The sequence below is a fragment of the Salvelinus namaycush genome, chromosome 4 (assembly GCF_016432855.1).
Source record: "Salvelinus namaycush isolate Seneca chromosome 4, SaNama_1.0, whole genome shotgun sequence".
NCBI classification, from domain to species: Eukaryota; Metazoa; Chordata; class Actinopteri; order Salmoniformes; family Salmonidae; genus Salvelinus; species Salvelinus namaycush.
The window spans coordinates 44938401-44963618 of record NC_052310.1 but is presented as its reverse complement, the minus strand read 5'-3'; the positions used below and the strand labels follow the sequence as shown (position 1 = coordinate 44963618).

General features: G+C 40.8%; 1 protein-coding gene across 2 annotated transcripts in view; it reads left to right on the top strand.

Annotated features, from left to right (window-relative positions):
- LOC120045630 (cGMP-dependent protein kinase 1-like) overlaps positions 1-25218 on the top strand; it is a 151589-nt gene that overhangs the window by 67971 nt on the left and 58400 nt on the right. For both annotated transcript variants that reach the window (XM_038990540.1, XM_038990539.1), the window contains exon 3: positions 2065-2178. In XM_038990540.1, the coding sequence (XP_038846468.1) occupies positions 2065-2178 (114 nt within the window). The remainder of the gene's footprint in view (positions 1-2064; positions 2179-25218) is intronic.

The following is a 25218-nucleotide window of genomic DNA, read 5'->3' as shown; positions in this document are numbered from 1 at the left end:
GCAGCCGGCCCCAACCGGTAGACCCGCCGCACATTTGGCCCAGCGTCACCCGGGTTAGGGGAGGGTTTGGCCGACCGGGATATCCTTGTCCCATCATGCTCTAGCGACTCCTTGTGGCGGGCCGGTTCGCATGCACGCTGACTTCAGTCGCCTGCTGGTCACATTGGAGCTGTTGGCTTCCGGGTTAAGCGAGCAGTGTGTCAAGAAGCAGTGTGGCTTGGCAGGGTCGTGTTTCGGAGGATGCATGGCTCTCGACTTTCGCCTCCGTATGGGAGTTGCAGCGATTGGACAAGACTGTAACTACCAATTGGATATCACGAAATTGGGGGGAAAAAGCAGTAAAAAGTACAAAAATAAATAAATAAATATATATATATTAATTGTGGATTCAGTTATTTCAGTCACACCCGTTTCTGACAGGTGTATCAAATCGAGCACACAGCCATGCAATCTCCATAGACAAACATTGGCAGCAGAATGGCCTTACTGAAGAGCTCAGTGGTTTTCAACGTCACACCGTCATAGGTAAAATTTCTGTCCTGCTAGAGCTGCCCCGGTCAACTGTAAGTGCTGCTATTGTGAAGTGGAAATGTCAAGGAGCAACAACGGCTGTCCTCTGTTGCAACACTCACTACCGAGTTCCAAACTGTCTCTGGAAGCAACATCAGCACAATAGCTGTCGGAAGCATCATGAAATGGATTTCCATGGCTGAGAAGCCGTGCACAAGCCTAAGATCACCATGCACAATGCCAAGCATCGGCTGGAGTGGTGTAAAGCTCGCCGCCATTTGATCTGGAGCAGTGGAAACACATTCTCTGGAGTGATGAATCACCATCTGGCAGTCCGACGGACAAATCTGGGTTTAGCGGATGCCAGGAGAACGTTACATGCCCAAATGCATAGTGCCAACTGTAATGTTTCGGGGAGGAGGAATAATGGTCTGGGGCTGTTTTTCATGGTTTGGGCTAGGCCCCTTAGTTCAAGTGAAGGGAAATCTTAACGCTACAGCATACAATGACATTCTAGACAATTCTGTGCTTCCAACTTTGTGGCAACAGTTTGGGGAAAGCCCTTTCATGTTTCAGCATGACAATGCCCCCATGCACAAAGCGAGGTCAATACGGAAATGGTTTGTTGAGATCAGTGTCAGAACATTACTGTCCTGCACAGAGCCCTGACCTCAACCCCATCAAACACCTTTGGGATGAATTGGAACGCCGACTGCAAGCCAGGCCTAATCGCCCAACATCAGTGCCCGACCTCACTAATGCTCGTGGCTAAATGGAAGCAAGTTCCCGCAGCAATGTTCCAACATCTAGTGGAAAGCCTTCCTAGAAGAGTGGAGGCTGTTATAGCAGCAAAAGGAGGACCAACTACATATTAATGCCCGTCATTTTGGAATGACGAGCAGGTGTCCACATACTTTTGGTCATGTAGTGTATCTTCTGCTTCAGTTATTTTGATCAGATACCTACCCATCACTTTGTTTACTGCCACAGTCTTTTTTCCAAGTGAACCTTTTTTTAAGCAATCAGAGCTCTAGTTCCTCTGGAGTATGCATATTTACGTGATGAGGCGCATCCAAAACAAAATAGCTGCACTCGGCTCCAATCACAGACAAAAAGGCTTTGCAATCACACCCATCACCCTCCACAAGCCCCAATCCCACAGAAAGGATGTCCTTAAATTTAACCAGTTCAGGACATAACTGTGTCTCTGTACCATTCCCGTGTTTTGGATTTAATCTTTTATATTGATCTGTCTTACTGTTGCTGAGACATTGTGAAATGTGTGATTTCACAGTCTACTCTATTATGCATCATCGTGCTTAGCTAGTGCATACTAGTTGAAAATAATGTATGATCCATACAGGGATTTAACCTACAGTCTATCAGTTTATTAGCATCATGCTCTGATGTACTTTGCTAGATGGGCGATGATGATGTGCAAAGTCAAGTACAGGTGATATGTCACTTCTCTGTGTATTTTTCAGATACATTTAGGGTGTTTGTGTGTATTTTCATGATACATTAAGATATCGTGTGTTTGTGTGCATTTTGCAGATGGTAGGGTGGAGGTGACAAAGGAGAGTGTGAAGCTGTGCACAATGGGACCTGGGAAGGTGTTCGGAGAGCTGGCCATCCTCTACAACTGTACTAGGACAGCAACCATCAAGAGTGAGTCTACACACACACACACACACACACACACACACACACACACACACACACACACACACACACACACACACACACACACACACACACACACACACACACACACACACACACACACACACACACACACACACCAACCCAGTGATGTGCGGTGAGGTCGGTTTCTGGGTAAGCAGATTTACTCACAAATAAACCTTAATGAAGCCCAAGTGAACCATACAACAGATGGCTCCAACAACCAGAGTGACATAGGCTATTACCCAAAATTGACAAACAATTTTTCACCATATGTAAATACCTATGTAGCCAAGATACTGTACACAAGCGGTAGCCTCCGATGGTGGTATATTTCATATAATTTCATACTCCATAGCCTTTTCCAACGTACCGGCGCTCACAAACACACACAATAGTTGTATTATGTGAAATATTATTACACACACATACACTGATTATACCAAACATATACTGAACACCCCCCCCCCCCCCTCCCCACAAGAGTGTGCAATGATGTCATCAAGGCAAAGGGTGGCTACTTGGAGGAATCTCAAATATAAAATATATTTTGATTTGTTTAACACTTTTTTGGTTACTACATGATTCCATATGTGTTATGTCATAGTTTATATGTCTTCACTATTATTCTACAATGTAGAAAAAGGTAAAATAATCTCAGTCAAGGTGAAACAGCCCTCTACCCAGTGGGCACACACTGGTTGAATCAATGCTGTTTCCACACCATTTCAATGAAATTACGTTGATCCAACATCGAATAGAAGTTGAATTGACGTCTGTGCCCAGTGGTTAGCCACAACATATTGGATTTTGCTCTGGTTGAGTGGCTCAGTAGACAAAAGTGGTGCATGCAGCTCACCATTTTTGTTATTTCCTAATGGTTGTGCTTAAGTTTACACCTTAGGTGTTACCACCATAGGCCTACACACATTCCAGTGAGCCCGTGTGTGCTATGAGAGTGTGTCAGGATGAGAGACATGTGTTTATGGAACACAGAGGACATGGGTACAGGCTGGAGATGTAGGGTTGGATAGGACTAACACAGGAAAAACACAGGTTGGCAGATAGCCTAGTGGTTAGAGTGGTGGACTAGTAACTGTAAGGTTGCAAGATCAAATCCTTGAGCTCACAAGGTAAACATCTGTTGTTCTGCTCCTGAACAAGGCAGTGAACCCACTGTTCCTAGGCTGTGATTGAAAATAAGAATTTGTTCTTTAACTGACTTGCCTAGTTAAATTTAAAAAAACAGGATCAACAAATCACTTTGTGTTAGGACATCTACAATGGATGTATGCAGATTCTGTACAGCTCAAGAATGTTGTATCTGAAACTTTATCAGTTTCCTTGGCAGGTCCCAGTCAGATTCACATAATATCTCTTAACGTAACCTCTATTGAGTCATTAATAAATTACTCACATAAGGCTGTGATGTATCAGTGGCCCAGGTGTGAAGGATAGAGGGTCCCTGAGGAGGGGGGTTGGGGAAGAGGAGAGGGCATGAGGGGGTAAGTTATTTACCTTCCTCACCTATGATTGCTAGAGGTGAGGAGGCTGTTAGTCAGCCACCTTCTACCTGTTCCTCTGGCCGAAGTGTTGCATCTCCTGGCTCCGTTGCCATGGTGTTGAGTCCTCAGAGAGGGTTGAGACTGGGTCTCTGGGGTATTCCCTACAGTTACAGAGTGTCTCACCCTTCACGGTCCCCTGCCTCCTTACACTCCCACTCACATGTCCCCCACTACCACTGCTCACACATTGTGGAATTACTCTGTGTGTGTTTTTGTATGTGTGCATGTGAGTTATTTAATAAACAAATTCTATTTTGCTGCTAGTATGAAGCATCTAGGAATGGATATGTACAGTATATGTTCTTCCAGGTGGATTTTCAAGTGCGCACTCCTCTATGTATCATTTCAAATCAAATGTTATTGGTCACATACACATGGTTAGCAGATGTTATTGCGAGTGTAGTGAAATGCTTGTGCTTCTAGTTCTGATAGATATTACTGAACTAACAACTACCTAATACACACAAATCTAAGTAAAGGGATGGAATAAGAATATATACAGTTGAAGTCGGAAGTTTACATACACCTTAGCCAAATATATTTAAACTCAGTTTCTCACAATTCCTGACATTTAATCCTAGTAAAAATTCCCTGTCTTAGGTCAGTTAGAACCACCACATTATTTTAAGAATGTGAAATGTCAGAGTAATAGTTGAGATAAATATTTATTTCAGCTTTTATTTCTTTCATCACATTCCCAGTGGGTCAGAAGTTTACATACACTCAATTAGTATTTGGTAGCATTGCCTTTAAATTGTTTAACTTGGGTCAAACGTTTTCGGTAGCCTTCCACAAGCCTCCCACAATAAGTTGGGTGAATTTTGGCCCATTACTCTTTTGGCCCATGACAGAACTGGTGTAACTGAGTCAGGTTTGTAGTTCTCCTTGCTCACACATGCTTTTTCAGTTCTGTCCACAAATCTTCTATAGGATTGAGGTCAGGGCTTTGTGATGGCCACTCAAATATATTGACTTGTTGTCCTTAAGCCATTTTGCCACAGCTTTGGAAGTATGCTTGGGGTCATTGTCCATTTGGAAGACCTATTTGAGACCAAGCTTTAACTTTCTGACTGATGTCTTGATGTTGCTTTAAAATATCCACATAATTTTCCTACCTCGTGATGCCATCTATTTTGTGAAGTGCACCAGACCCTCCTGCAGCAAAGCACCCCCACAACATGATGCTCCCAACGCTGTGCTTCACGGTTGTGATGGTGTTCTTCGGCTTGCAAGCCTCCCCCTTTTCCCTCCAAACATAACGATGGTCATTATGGCCAACAGTTAAATTTTTGTTTCATCAGACCAGAAGACATTTCTCCAAATAGTATGCCGTTTTTTTTATGGCGGTTTTGGAGCAGTGGCTTCTTCCTTGCTGAGCGGCCTTTCAGGTTATGTCGATATAGGACTTGTTTAACTGTGGATATAGATACTTTTGTACCTGTTTCCTCCAGAATCTTCACAAGGTCCTTTGCTGTTGTTCTGGGATTGATTTGCACTTTTCGCACCAAAGTACGTTCATCTCTAGGAGAAGGGATGTGTCTCCTTCCTGGGCGGTATGACGGCTGTGTGGTCCCATGGTGTTTATACTTGCATACTATTGTTTGTACAGATGAACGTGGTACCTTCAGGTGTTTGGAAATTGCTCCCAAGGATGAACCAGACTTGTGGAGGTCTCCAATTTCTTTTCTGAGGTCTTGGCTGATCCTTTTGATTTTCCCATGATGTCAAGCAAAGACGCACTGAGTTTGAATGTAGGCCTTGAAATACATCCACAGTTATGCCTCAAATTGACTCAAATTATGTCAATTAGCCTATCAGAAACTTATGTTGTTGTGTTACAGCCTGAATTTAAAATGGATTGAATTGAGATTTTCTGTCACGTATTGACACACAATTCTGTATAATGTCAAAGTGGAATTTTGTTTGTAGAAATACATTTTTTTTAATTAAAAGCTGAAATGTGTTGAGTCAATATGTTTTCAACCCCTTTGTTATGGCAAGCCTTAATAAGTTCAGGAGTAAAAATTTGCTATGCAGCTTTTTTGGATGACTACCCCATCTCTGTACCCACACATACAATTGGTACCCGATTCAGGAAACTAGGTGTATGTTGCAAGTCACGACTTCACTTGAGAGCCGTTTGAACTTAAACATTTTTTTTTATCACAATGCGTTTTTTGTCAGAAATGCCTTTTTTTAAATGTATTGTGTTGCTCTCCATTTTCTGGAGGATCAAGTTTTGAAATCAGTGGAGTTAGAGTATGATAGCTAAAGAGATGGAGAAAACACCTGTCTCCGGATAACATCGTCAAACTAAGGTCAACCGTCGTATGGCATTTGTGACAGAGAGACCCGTCTAAGATGCATGTGGATGTATAAAGGCAAGATCGCTAGCTACATTTTCAGATATGACACATTTCTAATTTTGACAGAAAGTGATTTCTTTTCAATCTAAAGTGTACTGTTAGCTAGCTAGCTAACGTTAGCTGGCTGGCTCCCTAGCTGACGTTATTATTTGTTTCCCAGAGCCGTTTGCTTTTCTAGTTAGAGCTTAATGTTAGCTAGCTAACATTGGACCTGATTGGTTAGCTCCTAGGTCTGTGGCATTGTTGCCACTTTGTTCATTGTTGTTTAACTAGATAATGTTAGCTGGCTGGAACATTAGCTAACGTTACGTGACATGTGTGATCTTAAACGTTGTTCACCTAGCTAGGTTCATTGTTTACCTAGCTAGCTAGCTATATGTCTTAAGCTAAAGTGTACTGTTAGCTAACTAACTAACATTAGCTGGCTCCCTAGCAGACGTTATTATTTGTTTCCCAGAGCTGCTTGCTTTTCTAGTTAGAGCCTAAGGTTAGGCATTGTTGGCACTTTGTTCATTGTTGTTTAACTAGCTATCGTTAGCTGGCTGGCTTGTTAGCTAGCGTTATGTGAGGTTTGTGCAACACCCGTTGAATATGGCCGGTGTCAGTAAATGTCTGCAAAAAAAGCGTAATGAAATTGTTGCCAGCAGAGCTGGGTTTTTTTTTCATGTTATCCAGAGGTAAACAAATCATCGGCCAGAGCGTCAAGTGTACACTCCGAGAGCTCTCCGAGATGGTTGGGGCTAAAGCTTAAGAGGATGTGAACGATGCTGAATGGGTGTAGACAAAGAGGACCTCTTCACTAGATACCAAAACATTCAAAGGAGATTTTCTTAAAAAGTGAGTTTACAAGTTGATCAACTTTCAAAGCAGAATTACTTTCCCATTGTTCCTCAAATGCAGTGTATGTTAAACAATTTTGTGGCTCTGAGTCTCTACTTTTTTCCAATGTAAAAAACACAATTTCTCATTTTGCTACATAAGACCGAATCCAGGTGGTGAGTTCCAATTACATGTAAAGTTCCTCAATTGAGTTGTGAATTTCAAGAACAGATTAAACCACAAAGACCAGGGAGGTTTTTAAATGCCTCACAAAGAAGGGCACCGATTGGTAGATGCAGGGGCACAAATTTGGTTTTAGAAGTGGGGGGGACAAAACTTTTATTTTTTAGATTTTTTGTCAGAATAACACTCCAAACAGCCTGCCCGACTGTTTGGATGCATCCGCATGGTCCTAAAGCACACTGTTTTGTATCACATAACAATGAGAAAACTGGGGGGGGGGGGGGGACATGTCCCCCCTGTCCCAGTGAAAGTTGCGCCCCTGGGTAGATGTGTTAAAAAAAAAGAAACCATATGCTGCATATCCCTTTGAGCATGGTGGAGTTATTAATTAGGCTTTGGATGGTGTATCAATACACCCAGTCACTACTAAGATACAGGCGTCCTTCCTAACTCTTAGGGATTTCACCATGAGGCCAACAGTTACAGAGTTTATGGTTTTGATATGAGAAAACTGAGGATGGATAAACAACATTTTAGTTACTCCACAATACTAACCTAAATGACAGACTGAAAAGGAAGCATGTACAGAATACAAATATTCCAAAACATGCATCTTGATTGCAACAAGACACTAAAGTAATACTGCAAAAAAAATAGTCAAAAAAAGTATATTTTCTTGTATACAAAGCTTTATATTTGGGGTATATCCAACACAACACATCACTGAGTACCACTCTTCATATTTTCAAGCATGGTGGTGGCTGCATCATGTTATAGATGTGCTTGTCATCGGTAAAAGTACTGTATATCTGCCGTTGTGAGTATTAGACTCCACTCTGATCTAGAGATTGAACCTGATGAGATTGTAGACTCCTAAATTGATAGTGAGCATCCTGACCGGTTGAATCACCGCCTGGTATGGCAACTGCTCGGCATCTGAGCGTAAGGCACTACAGAGGTTAGTGCGTACGGCCCAGTACATCACTGGGGCCAAGCTTCCTGCCATCCAGGAACCTATATACTAGGCGGTGTCAGAGGAAAGCTAAAAAAAATTGGTCAAAGACTCCAGTCACCCAAGTCATAGACTTCTCTTTCTCTCTGAGGACTCACCACCAGGGCAATGGAGCCAGGAGATTCAACACTCCGGCCAGAGGAACAGGTAGAAGGTAGCAGACTGACTGACAGCGTGACTGCCTCTTCACCTCTCTACTCTCATCTTTCTCTGCCTCACCTATTAAGGTGAGGAAGGTAAACATGATTCCAATAAAGATCAAATAAATACAATTTAAAAAAAGTTTTATTTCGTAGTTGATGTTTTCACTATTATTCTACAATGTAGAATATAGTAAAAATAAAGAAAAACCCTTGAATGAGTAGGTGTGTCCAAACTTTTGACTGGTACTGTATATACACAGTATATATTAAAATTAAAACATATATTCGACTGTCAGTCCTTTCATGAATAGCTCTATGAATATGAGAGCGGTTTCATTTCTCCAGCATCATCGCTCAGCTTTTAACCAAAAGAGGCGGGGTCATGCTTTGTTATTGTTTCAACTGCGGATTGCCCCTTTAAGCTAAAGCATGAGTGAGGGTGAAACAATTTCAAATCAACTGGTTTAAAGCAGACATCAACTGACTATGTGTCCTGCTTGATCACATTTCCACTAATATACTGTATATGGAAATGCTTATGTGATTGGGGCTTGTCTTCTCCCTGATGTATATTACTTTCAATTAATTATATAGGAAGTAATAGTGGTATTTAAAATGAATAGAACAAATGTTTTTTCTCCCACAGTGTGACTGAACATGTACTAGTCTTTAGACAGGGACTGTCTGTGGAGATGAGGGCACTCAGAACAGAGGGAGGCAGTGAGAGGAGAGCACTTGTACTCTCAGGAGGAGGTGTGCTGTGTATTTGTGTCTCCACTTGTCACACACATCTCATATCACCACAAACAGGAGTCTTTATAGAGTTGGAGTGTCTGCCCTTGAAAGAGAGAGAAAAGGAAATAGAGGGGGCAGAGAGCTGCAGACATACAGAAAGAGATAGAGGTAAAATCAAATGAGTGTTGAGAGAGGGATGCAGACAGAGAACGAGATGAAAAGTGAGGAAGGTGAAGAGAGAGAAATAGAAAGCTCCAGGAATTCAGTGTGAGAATAGCCGTGTATCTTAACAAAAATGTTTTAATGGACATTTCTATGGTAATATCTGTCAATACGGACATAGGCATGGTAAAAGAAAACTATTGAAAATAACATGAGTGATCATTAAGATTCAACTTCAGACAAAATCATTTCTGACATTTTTGTAGGCTATTGTTAGTCAACATGTCTGTAATTAGATACATGCATCTTCTCTTATGTCATTATACATTGCCATAGAAGACTAAATAAACCCTTTGTCACCAGAATAATGTCATAAATCGATATAATAAATCCTTCAACTTAGTTTACGTTTGTAAATCTCTGTCATCTTTCACGGAGCAAAGACATTAGGGACCAGGGAGAAAATGCAAAAATAGAAAGCTGTGAAAACGACCCAACATGTTCCGGATAAGATTTCAGTTCGGCTTGGATGCATTTTTTATGTGGTTGAAATACTATCAGCTTTTATGATGCTGATAAAGATAGCACCTCTACAGATGGTATCTAACTGAGCTTTCACATTCTCTAAAGATGCTGAAGAAAATCACATTTCTCCACTCCTGTTCCCGAGACTAAATTTTGCCACCATTTGGTATATCGTTTTACTCAAGAAATGCTGAATTTTGCAGGAGTTAATATTAAGGCTGTGTGAGGGGTTATAGACCTACAGTCAGTGTTCAGATTTCTGTTTCCATTTAACCCATCTAAACAGTAGGGTAATGCTAAGCCTGTCAATGTAGCCTATATAAATAAATTGCACAAGAATGATACATGTATGGATGTTTTCTCTTTATTCAAGCCACCCACCTGCCCTTCATCCACACAATATTCGATGACCCTAAACCCGTCCGCCTTGCGGATATAACCATGGGGACTGCAGTTATGAGTCAACCCCGCGCATCACTAGTGTGTGCGTGACTGTGTGCGGGTATCCTTTTTTAGACTAAGCTGTCAGTATCCCACGAGAACAGCTAAACCGAATGGACAATGTATTTTGAGTCACACCCTTGAAACAAGAGTCAATGCAAAGTTCCCACAAAAATGTGTCTTATTTGGCTTTTTTTCACAGTGATTTTGAACCATGGTTGGTTGCTCGTCTTAATGAGCTAGTTCCCACATGGGCTTATGTATGTGTAGTTGAACGCTGGGCCTCTGCTGAGATAGGAAGCTTTTTAGTAAGAGTAATTGGTGTTTCTGTAAAGAGAAGGATGCCCTCTCTGACCCAACTATACTAAGGGCTCTATTTTCGACTGGCGCTAAGGAGCTGCAAGTGTCAAACGCACATTAGTTTGTAATTTTGCCATGTAAAAACTGGCACATTGGTATTTTCCAGCCCTAACGCCAGGTTCGGCAATTTACCTCTCTAACATCAGCTCACTTATGCTAAGATGGGAGGGGCGGGTATGAGAGGGCTTTCAATGTTGTTCAGATGATGGATATACTTTTATAATGAATTATACGTCTTATTTATTTATTGTCCTATCATGGGGAACTACATTTTTAAAATAAATTATATCTAATTATTTATTATCCTATTTTAATGGTACGGTCCATGGCCCTATACCCTAGACACCCACATGAATGGCCCAGATACTAAGGAGAAGTCCCTAACTGTTTTATGTGCATGCTGTAAGCGGTCTGTATGCAGCCAAAATGAGGTCAGGGACCAAGAGCAGCACTGCCCCCTCAAGATTCTGAGCCTGCTTGGCAGGGTTGGTCCTGCAAAGCCAAAGCCCCCTAAAGGGAGAGCATAATAAACAAGGAAATTCTCAAAGCTGCTAATGAGAACCTTGACGACCTTGTACCTAGCCGGTGGGGATTCCGGTGGGGTGCCCCCACCCAGGCAGTGGCAGTGCTGGCAACACTAGCTGCAGTAACCCATGGGGAGGGGGTCACACTCGGACATTCAGAGAGGGGGTATATTATTGTGGCCCTGGTGGCACGAAACCAATCGGACTGCATGGAGATGCTTGGGAACATGGTCAAAATGGATGACCGTATTGTGGGTGTTTCAGGAAGAAGGTGTACATTTGACCTCCATCATCTAGGATGTGACAATGGTAAATAAATCTCTACATTTATGCTCATTTTTTGCGCGGTCTTGCAGGCCTTCTCATGCAGCTGCAACTGCAAGTACATTTGTAAATCATGACCCATCTTGAGTTGGGCTCTGGGATGGTGCAATTGTTGAGAGGGTGAGCTTATGGTTGTGTGGGGGTAAGGGCTGAATGTGTGTGGGTGTATGTGTGTATCCCACAACTGTTGCGAAGGAAGAAGTAAAATATGTTAGGGACTATAGAGGATGATTCACAGCAATATGTAATAAAAATCGAGGTGAGGGCGATGGAAATGCATTTGGCAATGGATCTGCTTCGGTTCGGTGGATGGCGCTGTGTGCACTTTTCGAAGGATGGATCCCAGTCGGTCCGGGGCTGTGCGATGCGGGGGGTCGGGGGTGGTCTGCCGGGCATTGGGATGACAACCCAACTCGAGATGGGGGCTTTTGGCGGGTGGAATAGTGGGGACCAATTGGAGGTTTGCTTAGTGGAGATGCAAATGTCATGGTACAACTATATAGAAACTCAATCATTATGTTACTTTTTAATAGGACGTTTACAAACATATATTTTGATAAAAATAATTGAAAGGTGTGTCTCATTATGGTAAGTGGTGAAATAAGTATAGCCAGTTACAATTGTAATGGCTTAGCAGATAATAAGAAAAGACGATCAGTATTTACCTGGCTAAAAGAGAAGGATTATAATATCTACTGTTTACAGGAAACCCATTCGACAGTTTTAGATGAAGTTTTGTGGAAAAAGAACTGGGGGGGCGAAATATATTTCTCCCATGGGCAAAGAAATTCAAAAGGGGTGATGGTTTTAATTAATAATAACTTTGATCCAAATGTGCAACTTGTCCAAACAGATCCTCAAGGTAGATGGATTATTTTAAATATGTTATTGGACAATAAACATATATGGCTTATTAACCTATACGGTCCGAATAATGATGATCCAAGCTTCTTTGACAATATATATAAGAATGTATCAACTCTACAAGCAACACTAGACTCTATTATTATAGTGGGAGATTTTAATACGGTCTTAAATACCTCTATGGACCGGAAAGGAAATCACACTACAAACTATCACCCTCAGGCACTTAAGGAAATCAGGAATGTCATGGATATATTGGAATTAGTGGATATATGGAGACTTAAATACCCTGACCTAGTGAGATATACATGGCGGAGGCTTAATCAAGCTAGTCGCCTTGACTACTTTCTTATATCATTCTCTCTGGCACCAAAAGTTAAAAAGTGTTTGATAGGGGACAGAATGCGGTCGGACCATCACATAATTGGCATATATATTACTCTTACAGAATTTCCACGTGGGCGAGGATATTGGAAATTTAATCAAAGCCTACTAGATGATAAATTGTTTAGAACTAGGACAGAAGAATTTATAACTGACTTTTTTAGACATAACATAGGTACAGCAGATCCCCATATTGTATGGGACACTTTTAAGTGTGCCTTTAGAGGCCATGCAATTCAGTACTCATCTATAAAACAAAAGCAATTTCGATCAAAAGAGTCCATATTAACAAAGGAAATTGAAGGACTAACAGTACAGTTAGATAACAATAAAAACGGTACCATAGAGGCACAGAATAAGTTAGAGGAAAAACAAAAAGAAATGGAGGAACTTATTCAAGAAAGATCCAGTGTAATATATTATAAAAATAAAGCGAACTGGATGGAATATGGGGAAAAATGCACCAAATTCTTTTTCAATCTTCAATATAGAAATGCTACCAAAAAAAAACGTATTAAAACTTGTTACAAATGATGGAGTCACGCATGATTCACCAAATGATATTTTGAAAGAGGAAGTAAAGTACTTTCAGAATATATTTTCGTTTCAGGCTCCTCCATCTCCACTAACTGAAACTAATTGTATGGATTTTTTCCCTAATAATAATGTAAAATTAACATCTGTACAGAAAGACTCATGTGAAGGCCTAATTACAGAGGAGGAACTACTTGATGCAATTGGGGCCTTTAAGGATGGGAAAACTCCAGGACTGGATGGCATACCAGTGGAAGTATACAAACATTTTTTTGATATACTCAAAGGACCATTATTAGCTTGTTTTAACCACTCCTATATAAATGATAGATTATCAGACACGCAACAAGAAGGTGTGATATCATTATTACTGAAACAGGACCCAAGTGGTATATATAAAGATCCAGTCCATTTAAAAAATTGGAGACCTCTTACACTTCAGTGTTGTGATGCAAAAATCCTAGCAAAATGCTTGGCGCATAGAATAAAAAAAGTTTTGTCAGATATTATTCATCCTAATCAGACAGGTTTTTTACATGGACGATGCATTGGAGATAATATAAGACAAGTACTGGAAACAATGGAATACTATGAAATATCGGGGACACCAGGCCTGGTTTTCATAGCTGATTTTGAAAAGGCTTTTGATAAAGTACGACTGGAGTTTATATATAAATGCCTAGAATATTTCAATTTTGGGGAATCTCTTATAAAATGGGTAAAAATTATGTATAGTAACCCTAGGTGTAAAATAGTAAATAATGGCTACATCTCAGAAAGTTTTAAACTATCTAGAGGAGTAAAACAAGGTTGTCCACTATCGGCATATCTATTTATTATTGCCATCGAAATGTTAGCTGTTAAAATTAGATCAAACATTAATATTAAGGGATTAGAAATCCAGGGCCTAAAAACTAAGGTGTCATTGTACGCTGATGATTCATGTTTTCTTTTTAAACCACAACTAGAATCTCTCCACGGCCTCTTAGAGGATCTAGATACATTTGCTATCCTCTCTGGATTAAAACCAAATTATGATAAATGTACCATATTACGTATTGGATCACTAAAAAATACACATTTTACATTGCCATGTAGTTTACCAATTAAATGGTCTGACGGTGATGTGGACATACTCGGTATACAAATCCCAAAAGAAAGAAATGATCTCACTCCAATAAATTTTTATAGAAAGTTAGCAAAAATAGATAAGATCTTGCTACCATGGAAAGGAAAATACCTGTCTATTTGTGGGAAAATCACCCTGATTAACTCTTTAATCATATCACAGTTTACCTATTTGCTTATGGTTTTGCCTACACCTAGTGACCTGCTTTTTAAATTATATGAACAAAAAATATTCAATTTTATTTGGAACGGCAAGCCAGATAAAATTAAAAGGGCCTATTTATATAACGAATATGAATTCGGAGGGCAGAAATTATTAAATATTAAAGCATTAGACCTCTCACTAAAGGCATCAGTCATACAAAAGTTATACTTAAATCCAAACTGGTTCTCTAGTAGATTGGTACGAATGTCTCATCCTATGTTCAAGAAGGGCCTTTTTCCCTTTATTCAGATTACACCTGCTCACTTTCGGTTGCTTGAAAAGGAAATAATCTCCAAAATATCTTTATTTTTTAAACAAGCCTTAGAAAGTTGGTTGCAATTTCAGTTTAATCCACCTGAAAGGACGGAACAAATAGTACAACAAATCTTGTTGTTAAATTCAAATATAGTAATTGATAAAAAAACTGTATTTATCGAAGAAATGTTTAAAAAAGGTATAATTTTTGTGAATGATATCATAAATAGGACTGGTGGAGTAATGTCACACATGCAGCTAACACAGACATATGGAAATGTCTGCTCTACCCAAAATTACAACCAATTAATTGCAGCATTACCACAAAAATGGAAGAGGCAGGTGGAAGGGGATAAAAGTAAGGAACTTGTATGTCGGCCTTATATTAAAGAACATAAATGGTTAAAGAAAAGTGTGATAAATAAAAACATATACCAATTTCATTTAAGGACCAAAAAACTTACAGCTGTGCCATATAAATTGCAAAATAGTTGGGAAGAGATTTTCGATGTACCCATTCCATGGCACATGGTTTATGAATTGATACGCAAAACAACGCCGGATTCAAAACTTCGAATTTTTCAATTTAAATTATTGTACAAAATTCTTGCAACTAATAGAATGTTATATATATGGGGGATACAATCTTCCCAGCTCTGTAGATTCTGCTGTGAGGAGGCAGAGTCATTAGACCATTTATTTTGGTATTGTCCGCATGTAGCTCGTTTTTGGTCACAGGTCCAGGAATGGTTGAAGAATTGCAACATTTGCGTAGAACTAACGCTACAGATAGCAATACTGGGGGATTTGAAAAGCCATAGTCAATCAATCAATAATATAATAATTATTTTAGCAAAAATGTTTATTTTTAATTTACAATCCGTGGAAGCTATGAGAATAGGAAGATTCAAATCTTTTGTGAAGCATCACAGCACAGTTGAAAAATATATGGCAAATAAAAATCCGAAATGGATGATGTTGGAAGATAGATGGGAAAGGTTGAGTGGAGCTGAAGGGTGGGACTAATAACAAGATAAACAATGTAGGGCATACGGGATCTGTGAAATGTGTATAGGTGCGGAGCTATTGTGAAATAGCACAGTTACAAGTGGAAATCAAACTGGATGGACAACAGAAATAGAGGAAGGACTAAGAACAAACAAGAGAGAACTATTATAAAGTAGACTGTGTCTGTAAAATGTGTATAAGATGTATAAATTGAAGGTAAAAACAGAAATGTTTATCAGTTTACTCCAATTGGGGGATCGGTGGTAGGGTTTGCGGGGAATAATAATAAAGGTATACTCTTTAAAAAAAGTATGTATGTCTATGTAGGTATGTGTATGTATATATGTGTATATGTATGCATACGTGAATGGATATATATATTTACCCAAAAAAATATGGGGGATTGGAAATGATGCAGACAATTACATTGGAAGCAACATTCTTTCCGCAATATTAAGCTGATCCACCCCCCAAAAAAAAGAGAAAAAAAAAAAAAAAAAAAGATGGGAGGGGCGGCAATATTTGAGGTGTGTACTTAAAAACAAGTGCAAAAGTGATACATTTGCGCTAATGTGATGTTAAGACTCACAAAAAGCAGGTCTTAATGTTAGCAGTTGATATTGGCATGGAATTTGACTGCGGAAGCGCAGCCTATCCAGCCGTGGTGCACAGTGCCCGTGGAAGAGAGATGTGCTTTTTGTGCCTGCGAATCTTGCATTTAGAAGCATAAAACTATTGCCCCCCCCGCCCACTTCTTTAATTAGATTAAAAACCAAGCACACCCTCGCCTTAATCAAGGCTGGTTTATCAGCAACGCATAGGTGTGTAACTTTATCCTGGCCATTAGCCAAGTAGCCTATGAATTAAACGTTTTTAAATGGTCTACTGAGTGTACTTTGAAATATTTTAGGTTTTTGCCATCATGCTTTTTCATTATTCATAATTCACATACTTCATTATGCTTGTTCAAGTAGGCTGTCCATCCCGATTTTCAAAGAGCGCACACCCTCCTCCACAACCTTTGTCCTCCTATAATGCCATATCAACTGCAGATTTTTTTGAGAATCTACCTCACACATTACCAACGATTTAATTGACAGGAGCCTAGTAAATGTATAGACGTGTGAATGTTATGTGTAAGGACATTAAGGCTTACATGTGCACACAGTGCATTGAATGAGAGAAGAGATTTATGATACCTGTCACGCCCTGACCTTAGAGAGCCTTTTTATGTCTCTATTTGGTTTGGTCAGGGTGTGATTTGGGGTGGGCATTCTATGTTTTTGTATTCTATGATTTTGTATTTCTATGTTTTGTCCGGGTATGGTTCTCAATCAGGGACAGCTGTCTAGCGTTGTCTCTGATTGGGAACCATACTTAGGTAGCCCTTTTCCCTTCTTTCAGTGTGGGAAGTTGTCTTTGTTTGTGGCACTATAGCCTTAAGCTTCACGGTTGTTTTTGTATTGTTTATTGGCGTTGTCCTAAATAAAGGGAATATGTACGCTCACCACCCTGCACCTTGGTCCACTTCTTACGACATCCGTGACAATACCTACATTGGCTACTTTTAGACCTAGGCTACTAAGGCTGGTTCAACAGCAATGCGCTGTCTTTTTTATCCTGGCTTTGCAAAGTAGTCTATCCATAAAAGTTGTTCAAAATGATCTATTCGCCAGAGTGCCTATAATTGGAGAAAAAAAACACACACACCTGCATACTTCATTTCAGTTGATGTATCCATCCCCATCTCCAAAGAGCACCTCTCATCTGGTTACCAAAGACGCGCTCCTCCAAACGTATTTCAATGAATGTACTATAATGCATCAACGGTAGGCCTAGGCCATATTTTGCTTATTGAGAATGTGCGAATATTAAAAATATTCCCTGCCCCGAGCCAAATTTAGCCAGCAGCATACCACCCTGCATACCACTGCTGGCTTGCTTCTGAAGCTAAGCAGGGTTGGTCCTGGTCACTCCCTGGATGGGAGACTAGATGCTGCTGGAAGTGGTGTTGGAGGGCCAGTAGGAGGCACTCTTTCCTCTGGTCTAAAAAAATATCCCAATGCCCCAGGGCAGTGATTGGGGACACTGCCCTGTGTAGGGTGCTGTCTTCCGGATGGGACGTTAAACGGGTGTCCTGACTCTCTGAGGTCATTAACGATCCCATGGCACTTATCGTAAGAGTAGGGGTGTTAACCCCGGTGTCCTGGCTAAATTCCCAATCTGGCCCTCAAACCATCACGGTCACCTAATAATCCCCAGTTTACAATTGGCTCTTTCATCCCCCTCCTCTCCCCTGTAACTATTCACCAGGCACCGGAGAACCAACGGACTATGTCAGGGCTGTGGCAGCGTTAAACGCATATTTCGTGCCACAGGTGAACACAGTGTTTGCGGGACAGACATTTTATCGACTTACACAGAAAACTGGTGAGACAGTTCAGCAATTTGTTACTCGTCTTAGACAAGCAGCTAAAGACGGACTTTGCTGGAGATGAGGACAATCAGATTAGAGATGCCATAATGAGCAAATGTAATACTGAATGTGCGCTGAAAACTATTGGAGGGCCCTGGGCTAACATTAGGCTGTCACTCGAGCTAGCGACACAATGTGAAAGAATTGAAGTGCACATAGCCGCCATGCATGTGAGTACAGGGGCAGCAGATAGCCTAGTGTTTGGAGCGTTGGGCCAGTAACCAGAAGGTTGCTGGATCAAATCCCTGAGCTAACAAGGTAAAAATCTGTCGTTCTACCCCTGAGCAAGTCAGTTCACCGGGCACCGTGGATGTTGATTAAGGCAGCCCCCTGCACCTCTCTGATTCAGAGGGGTTGGGTTAAATGCGGAAGACACAGTTCAGTTGAATACGTTCAGCTGGACAACTGACTAGGTATCCCCCTTCCCCTCATAATGCAAGATATGCTGATTTCATAGCTGACTGTAACCAAAAACAATACAGATGCTAAATATGAGACGGTGCATCATGTTTTCATACAGATATAAAAAGACTCATATTTGGAGTAACATCGGCGAGCAGAAAGGGAAATCCAAGACCTATGCAGACAACCGTCGTAAAGCCAAACGTGGACGTCGGCGATCAGGTTCTCCTAAAACAGGACAAAACAGACAAGTTCACAACAAGATACCGAACACTGATCAATAATGAGGGAAACAATGTGATTGTTCAATCTCCAACTGGAGCCAGGTATTCAAGGAATACAACAGTCGTGAAGAGGTATATATTTGAGGAGCCGGATCCACAATCAAAGGACAACACACAACTGAAAGAGACTGGAACAGAGTCCTAATCTGAGACCGTAGATAGAATCCAAACCAGAGAGCATCTGTGAGGGATCACCACAGACACCCAAGCCAGTCAGGCCTCAGACAAATTAAACTGCCACAGAAGTTAACAGACTTTGTCATTAAATAATTATCCTGTACTTAAAGGCGTGAAAACAAGTATAAACGGAAAAATTTGAAATATAAAAGGACTAATGCGAAGACTCTGAATGTTTGAGTTGTTGTGGAAAAGTGCAGAAGGTTTTGTTACAAGAAAAGGAAAGTCCATTAGAATAGAAATAAGACATTAAACAGAATTCAGTTGTTTATTGATAACATAAAGGTTGCTATACAGATAAAGAATAAGTGCTGTTGTGTATGTCAGGTTGACATTGAAGTTCATATCCAAGTAAAAGGGGGATGTCGTGTATTGATGTGACATACTGAGATACGACATCACAATAGGAATGTGAGGGGATTACATGGAGAGTGATGGAGTAAAGACATGTTTAAGTTTACCTCAGTCTGGTTGATTTAATTCGATATAATATCTTAACTTAGCACGAGTTGTAAGTATAGGATTGAACAGGTACATGTGGGAGCCCAGCCAACGGCGAGTTGCAGTTACAGAGAACAGGGTGTTGTCCAGAGTCATTCCAAGGTTCTTTACTCTGGGAGGCGGACGCCGTGGAGTGGTTAACCGAGATGGAGGTCTTGGAGCAGGCAGGCCTTCCCCAGGAGGAAGAGCAGCTCTGTATTGTCTTGGTTGAGCTTGAGCTGGTGAGCTGACATCCAAGCTGAGAAATCTGCCAGGCATGCAGCGATGCATGTTGCCACCTTGGTGTCAGAAAGGGGGGAAGAAGAAAAGTAGTTGAGTGTCATCCGCATAGCAATGATAGGAGAGACCATGTGAGGATATGATGGAGCTGAGTGACTTGGTGTATAGAGAGAAGAGGGCCTAGAACCAAGCCCTGGGGGACACCAGTAGTGAGAGTACGTGGTGAAGACACAGATCCTCTCCAGGTCACCTGCTAGGAGCGGCCTGCCATGTAGGATTCAATCCAAGAGTGTGCAGAGCCTGAGACACCCAGCCCTGAGAGTGTGGATACGAGGATCTGATGGTTCATGTGTCGAAGGCAGCGGATAGAGGAGGATCAATGAGAAGATGGAAAATAGTTTCCTAGGGTTAGAAAGTGGCTATAGCAGCAGAAGTTTAGTTTGCCTTCATTTTCTCTCAGCCCTGTTCTGTAAGCTCGCAATGAGTTTCTCAGCCACGGACCAGTAGGGGAGAACTGAGCCGGCCAATGAGAGTCATAGGATGCGGAAAGGGAGGAGAGTAGGGTCGAAGAGGCAGAATCAGGAGACACGAGGGAGAAAGATTTAGCAAAAGGGAGAGATGATAGTTTAGAAGAGGAGAGAGAAGTGGGAGAGAGAGGGAAGATTGTGTATTGTCTGACAGGTGAGTGGGAGGGGACTGGGAAAGCATGAGGTCAAAACAGGCAAGTAGGGGAAAGAAATAGTTGGATTTTCTTTTAATCAAAGGCAGACATTGGAAGGTTGAAGCAGCCCGGTATGTAGATGGGTGAGACATCGTCAGGAAATTTGCTTATCAAGGTGTCAATCACATTGAGGAACTCTAATGTACGTTGTCGGCGATAGATGACAACAATGTTAAAAATTAGTGGACAAGTGACAGTGACAGCATGGAATTCAAATGAGGAGATGGACAGGCGAGGGAGAAAAGAGAAAAACTCCACTTAGGAGAAATGAAGAGCCCTGTACCACCACCGCGACGACCAGATGTATTCGGACTATGAGAGAACACGTAGTCAAATGAAGACAGAGCAGATGGACTAGCAGTCTTCTCTGGGCCAAACAGTCTAGGGACTGAAGGGCAGGATAGGCTGAGATGAACTCGGAGTTCTTCACTGCAGATCGGCAGTTCCAGACGTTGCCAGAGACCAGGATTTCCACATTGATTGTGTGTGCAAGGTACACTACATTTCAAGGGTTTCAGCCAAGTGGTGGGGAGCATCTGTAAAGCCTACAGGGAGAAGAGCAAACAGGTATCGAAAACACACATAGTTAACAAAGCTACAAAAGAGCAAAATGAGATTCAAAGTGAGAGAGAGTGGAGACTTCCTCTCTTTTCTTTCTCTAATAACTTGGCAGAACCATCTTTATTTCAGCGACACGATCGCCTCTTACAGCTGCCGCTGAGAAAACAAGGGAGACTGAAGTACTAACAGTAATTGCTAATTGCCTAGCAGAGGTGAAGGGTACGTCTCACGGTACTAATTGCTGATTGCCTAGGAGAGAAGAAACCACTCTCCCTCCAATATATAGCCACTGATTACGAAGACAACAACAGTCACAAATTGCCCTGCCCCTTAATCCTGGTTGATGTGTCAACAATCATCTGCAAATTATGAGCAGTCAGCTGTTTACACACCAACTAGGCTACTGGGAAGACAGACAACACTTAAAGTAGATGGCCCTGGCAAGTAAAAATACAGTACTAGACAACAGATTAAGACAAAAAGTATACTTATCAATCCTGGAGAAATCAGGAGTCCTCTAGCTATAGATTGTCACTGTTGCCTAGAGCAGTGTTTTGATGTTTGTTCCATTTTCCCTCAGCAGGAAATGCCATCCGTGAGCTGTCAGGGGACACATTTATGACATTCAGCTACAGCGTTCTACACAGACACAGTTATTGTTATGGTTATCAGAGGTGAAAGAGGAAGGAGGAATTATGCATATTGTTAAGATGCTCACAGACATTACATCTAGAGCCAGAGTGGTCAAAACAATTCTGCAGTAGGCTCCATGTATATCTGCCTCTGAAATGTTTGGTACATTGAGGCTATTTCAGGAAGGTGCTGGTACCTTGATGTGGTTCCAAAGTGCAACTCAGGAATCAAATATTCCTTGGCAACAGAGATGCATAAACCTGTTGTGGTAGCAACGGTAAAAAGCTTTCAGGGAAAAAAATGTAATCTTTATCAATAAATAAATAGTTGTATTCTACATCTGATGATCTAATGTTGAAGCAGTTTGACCTCTTAAGCTGATGGACAGACAGACAGTCCAGACAGTCTCCTGCTGCAAGGACTTCCCTTACTGAAAAAACTCATACATTCCACGTGATGACATGTGAAGTGTTCCAAAAATATGTTTTCATTTGATCACATGTGATATTATGTGAAGTTAATGTGATTACGTGACAATGTGTAAAGCAACATGTGATAACATTAAACTACAGGTGAAAACGTGATCATATGTGAAGTGTTCCAAAAACATGTTTTCACACGCTTTCACGTGAAATTTCATGTGAAATCATGCAATTTTGCATTTGAAATCATGTGGTTTTTCTGTAAGGGCTTGGAAACAATGTCCATTTCATTTCTGCAGCCCTGCTCTGTGACACAGGCTATCAACAATGTGACAAAACTAAGTCAATTGTGACAGACTATAGAATGAGTTAGAGAGATGTGTAAGCAGATATGAGCAGGCTGTAGCTCCCGAGTGGCGCAGCGGTTAAAGGCATCTCATTGCTAGAGGCGTCACTACAGACCCTGGTTTGATTCCAGGCTGTATCACAACCGGCATTGATTTGGAGTACCATAGGGCGGCGCAAAATTGACCCAGCGTCGTCTGGGTTCGGGTTTGGCCGGGGGTAGGCCGTCATTGTAAATGTTCTTAACTGACTTTCCTAGTTACATAAAGGTTAAAAAAATAATAATGTACTCACCTATTGATGAATAGAGGAGAACATTCATTTCTTCTATAGGATTTTCTCAAAATGACCAGACTGAAATGGATCAGGCCACGCCAATAGTAATTTCCTCGGTGGAGAATGATTTTCTGGGTGGTTTTATGTAATGATGTGGAAAATAAACAATTATCTTCGAAGGAAACAGTCTATGGTGGAAGGACAATATTGTCTCTGCATTCTAAACTAGCGGGAAGCAGAATCATAACAGCAACAAAGCGTTCTCATTGTCCTCTGTTTCAATTGAGAATTGAAAAGGTAGTTATTATTCACACAATTTTTCCTGACCATTGAACTCACAATTTGGGGCTTTGTAAAGCAGCAGCATTAAATAGAGATATAGCAGAGAGAAGAGAAGACTGAAACTGTCTGAAAAGGCTGTATAATTTTAAACTCTCAGATCAAAGTTAAGGAGATCGTTTAAAGTAAAAGTATCAATCAATCTATTAAAAAATATAATAAAGTTTATTCTAGGAACAACATTCTTCTTCTAGGAGCAGACTTAATTTATAAAAGTATTAATTTTCTCCCCACATCGTTCCCTATTATTTCCTCTGTTTTCTTTTGCTTTGAAAGCCTCTTCTTGAACCACACACACACCACAGGAGGTTGGTGGCACCTTAATTGGGGAGAATGGGCTTGTGGTAATGACTGGAGCGGAATGGTATCAAATACATCAAACACAGGGTTTCCAGGTGTTTGACGCCATTCCATTTAAAATGAAAATAAAGTCAAAATACAAATTATTTGTCACATGTGCCAAATACATGCTTACTTACAAGCCCTTTAACCAACAATGCTTTATGTTTTAAGAAAAAATAAATGTTCAGTAAAAAATAGATAAGTAAAAAAAATAGAAAATAAAAGTAACACATTTATTAAACAGCAGCAGTAAAATAACAATAACGAGGCTATATACAGGGGGTACTGGTACAGAGTCAATGTGCGGGGGCACCGGCTAGTCAAGGTCATTTAATTTTTTTTATTTGACCTTTATTTAACCAGGTAGGCCAGTTGAGAACAAGTTCTTATTTACAACTGTGACCTGGCCAAGATAAAGCAAAGCAGTGCGACAAAAATAACACAGAGTTACACATGGGATAAACAATCGTACAGTCAATAACACAATAGAAAAATCTGTGTCCAGTGTGTGCAAATGAAGTAAGGAGGTAAGACAATAAATAGGCCAATAGTGGCGAAGTAATTACAATTTACACTGGAGTGATATATCTGCAGATGAGGATGTGCAAGTAGAAATACTGGTGTGCAAAAGAGCAGAAAAACAAATATGGGGATAAATGTTGGTATTTGGTTGGTTGGATGGGCTATTTACAGATGGGCTGTGTACAGCTGCAGCGATTGGTAAGCTGCTCTGATAGCTGACGCTTAAAGTTAGTGAGGGAGATATAAGTCTCCAACTTCAGTGATTTTTGCAATTCGTTCCAGTCATTGGCAGCAGAGAACTGGAAGGAAAGGCAGACAAAAGAGGTGTTGGCTTTGGGGATGACCAGTGAAATATACCTGCTGGAACGCGTGCTAGGGTGGGTGTTGCTATGGTGACCAGTGAGCTGAGATAAGGCGGAGCTTAACTTAACAAAGACTTATAGACTTATAGATGATTTCTTCAAACCAAGCTGCTTACCTCTTGCAGATTCAGTCTTCCCAGCCTGGTGCAGGTCTACAATTTTGTTTCTGGTGTCCTTTGACAGCTCTTTAGTCTTGGCCATAGTGGAGTTTGGAGTGTGACTGTTTGAGGTTGTGGACAGGTGTCTTTTATACTGATAACAAGTTCAAACAGGTGCCATTAATACAGGTAACGAGTGGAGGACAGAGGAGCCTCTTAAAGAAGAAGTTACAGGTCTGTGAGAGTCAGAAATCTTGCTTGTTTGTAGGTGACCAAATACTTATTTTCCACCATAATTTGCAAATAAATTCATTAAAATCCTACAATGTGATTTTCTGGATTTTTTTTCTCATTTTGTCTGTCATAGTTGAAGTGTACCTATGATGAAAATTACAGGCCTCTCTCATCTTTTTAAGTGGGAGAACTTGCACAATTGGTGGCTGACTAAATACTTTTTTGCCCCACTGTAGTTTGTTAACAAGAAATTTGTGGAGTGGTTGAAAAACGATTTTTAATGACTCCAACCTAAGTGAATGTAAACTTTAACTTTAACTGTAGGTGTATGTCGTGCGTCACTACTTCACCTGAGAACCATTTGAACGTAAACTTTTTTCAAAAAGCGTTTTTTTGTCAGCAATGCCTTCTGGAACATGTGAACTTTCATGTGCCTTAGTTACACACTTGTATCCCATCTGTAAATACAAATAAAATGGTTAAATTACGAGCCTAGTTGGTTTAGCCACAGAAAAAGACAGTTATCTTCCTGCTGGCCATGATTGGATGAGGTAGTGAGTGGGCTGGAGATGCC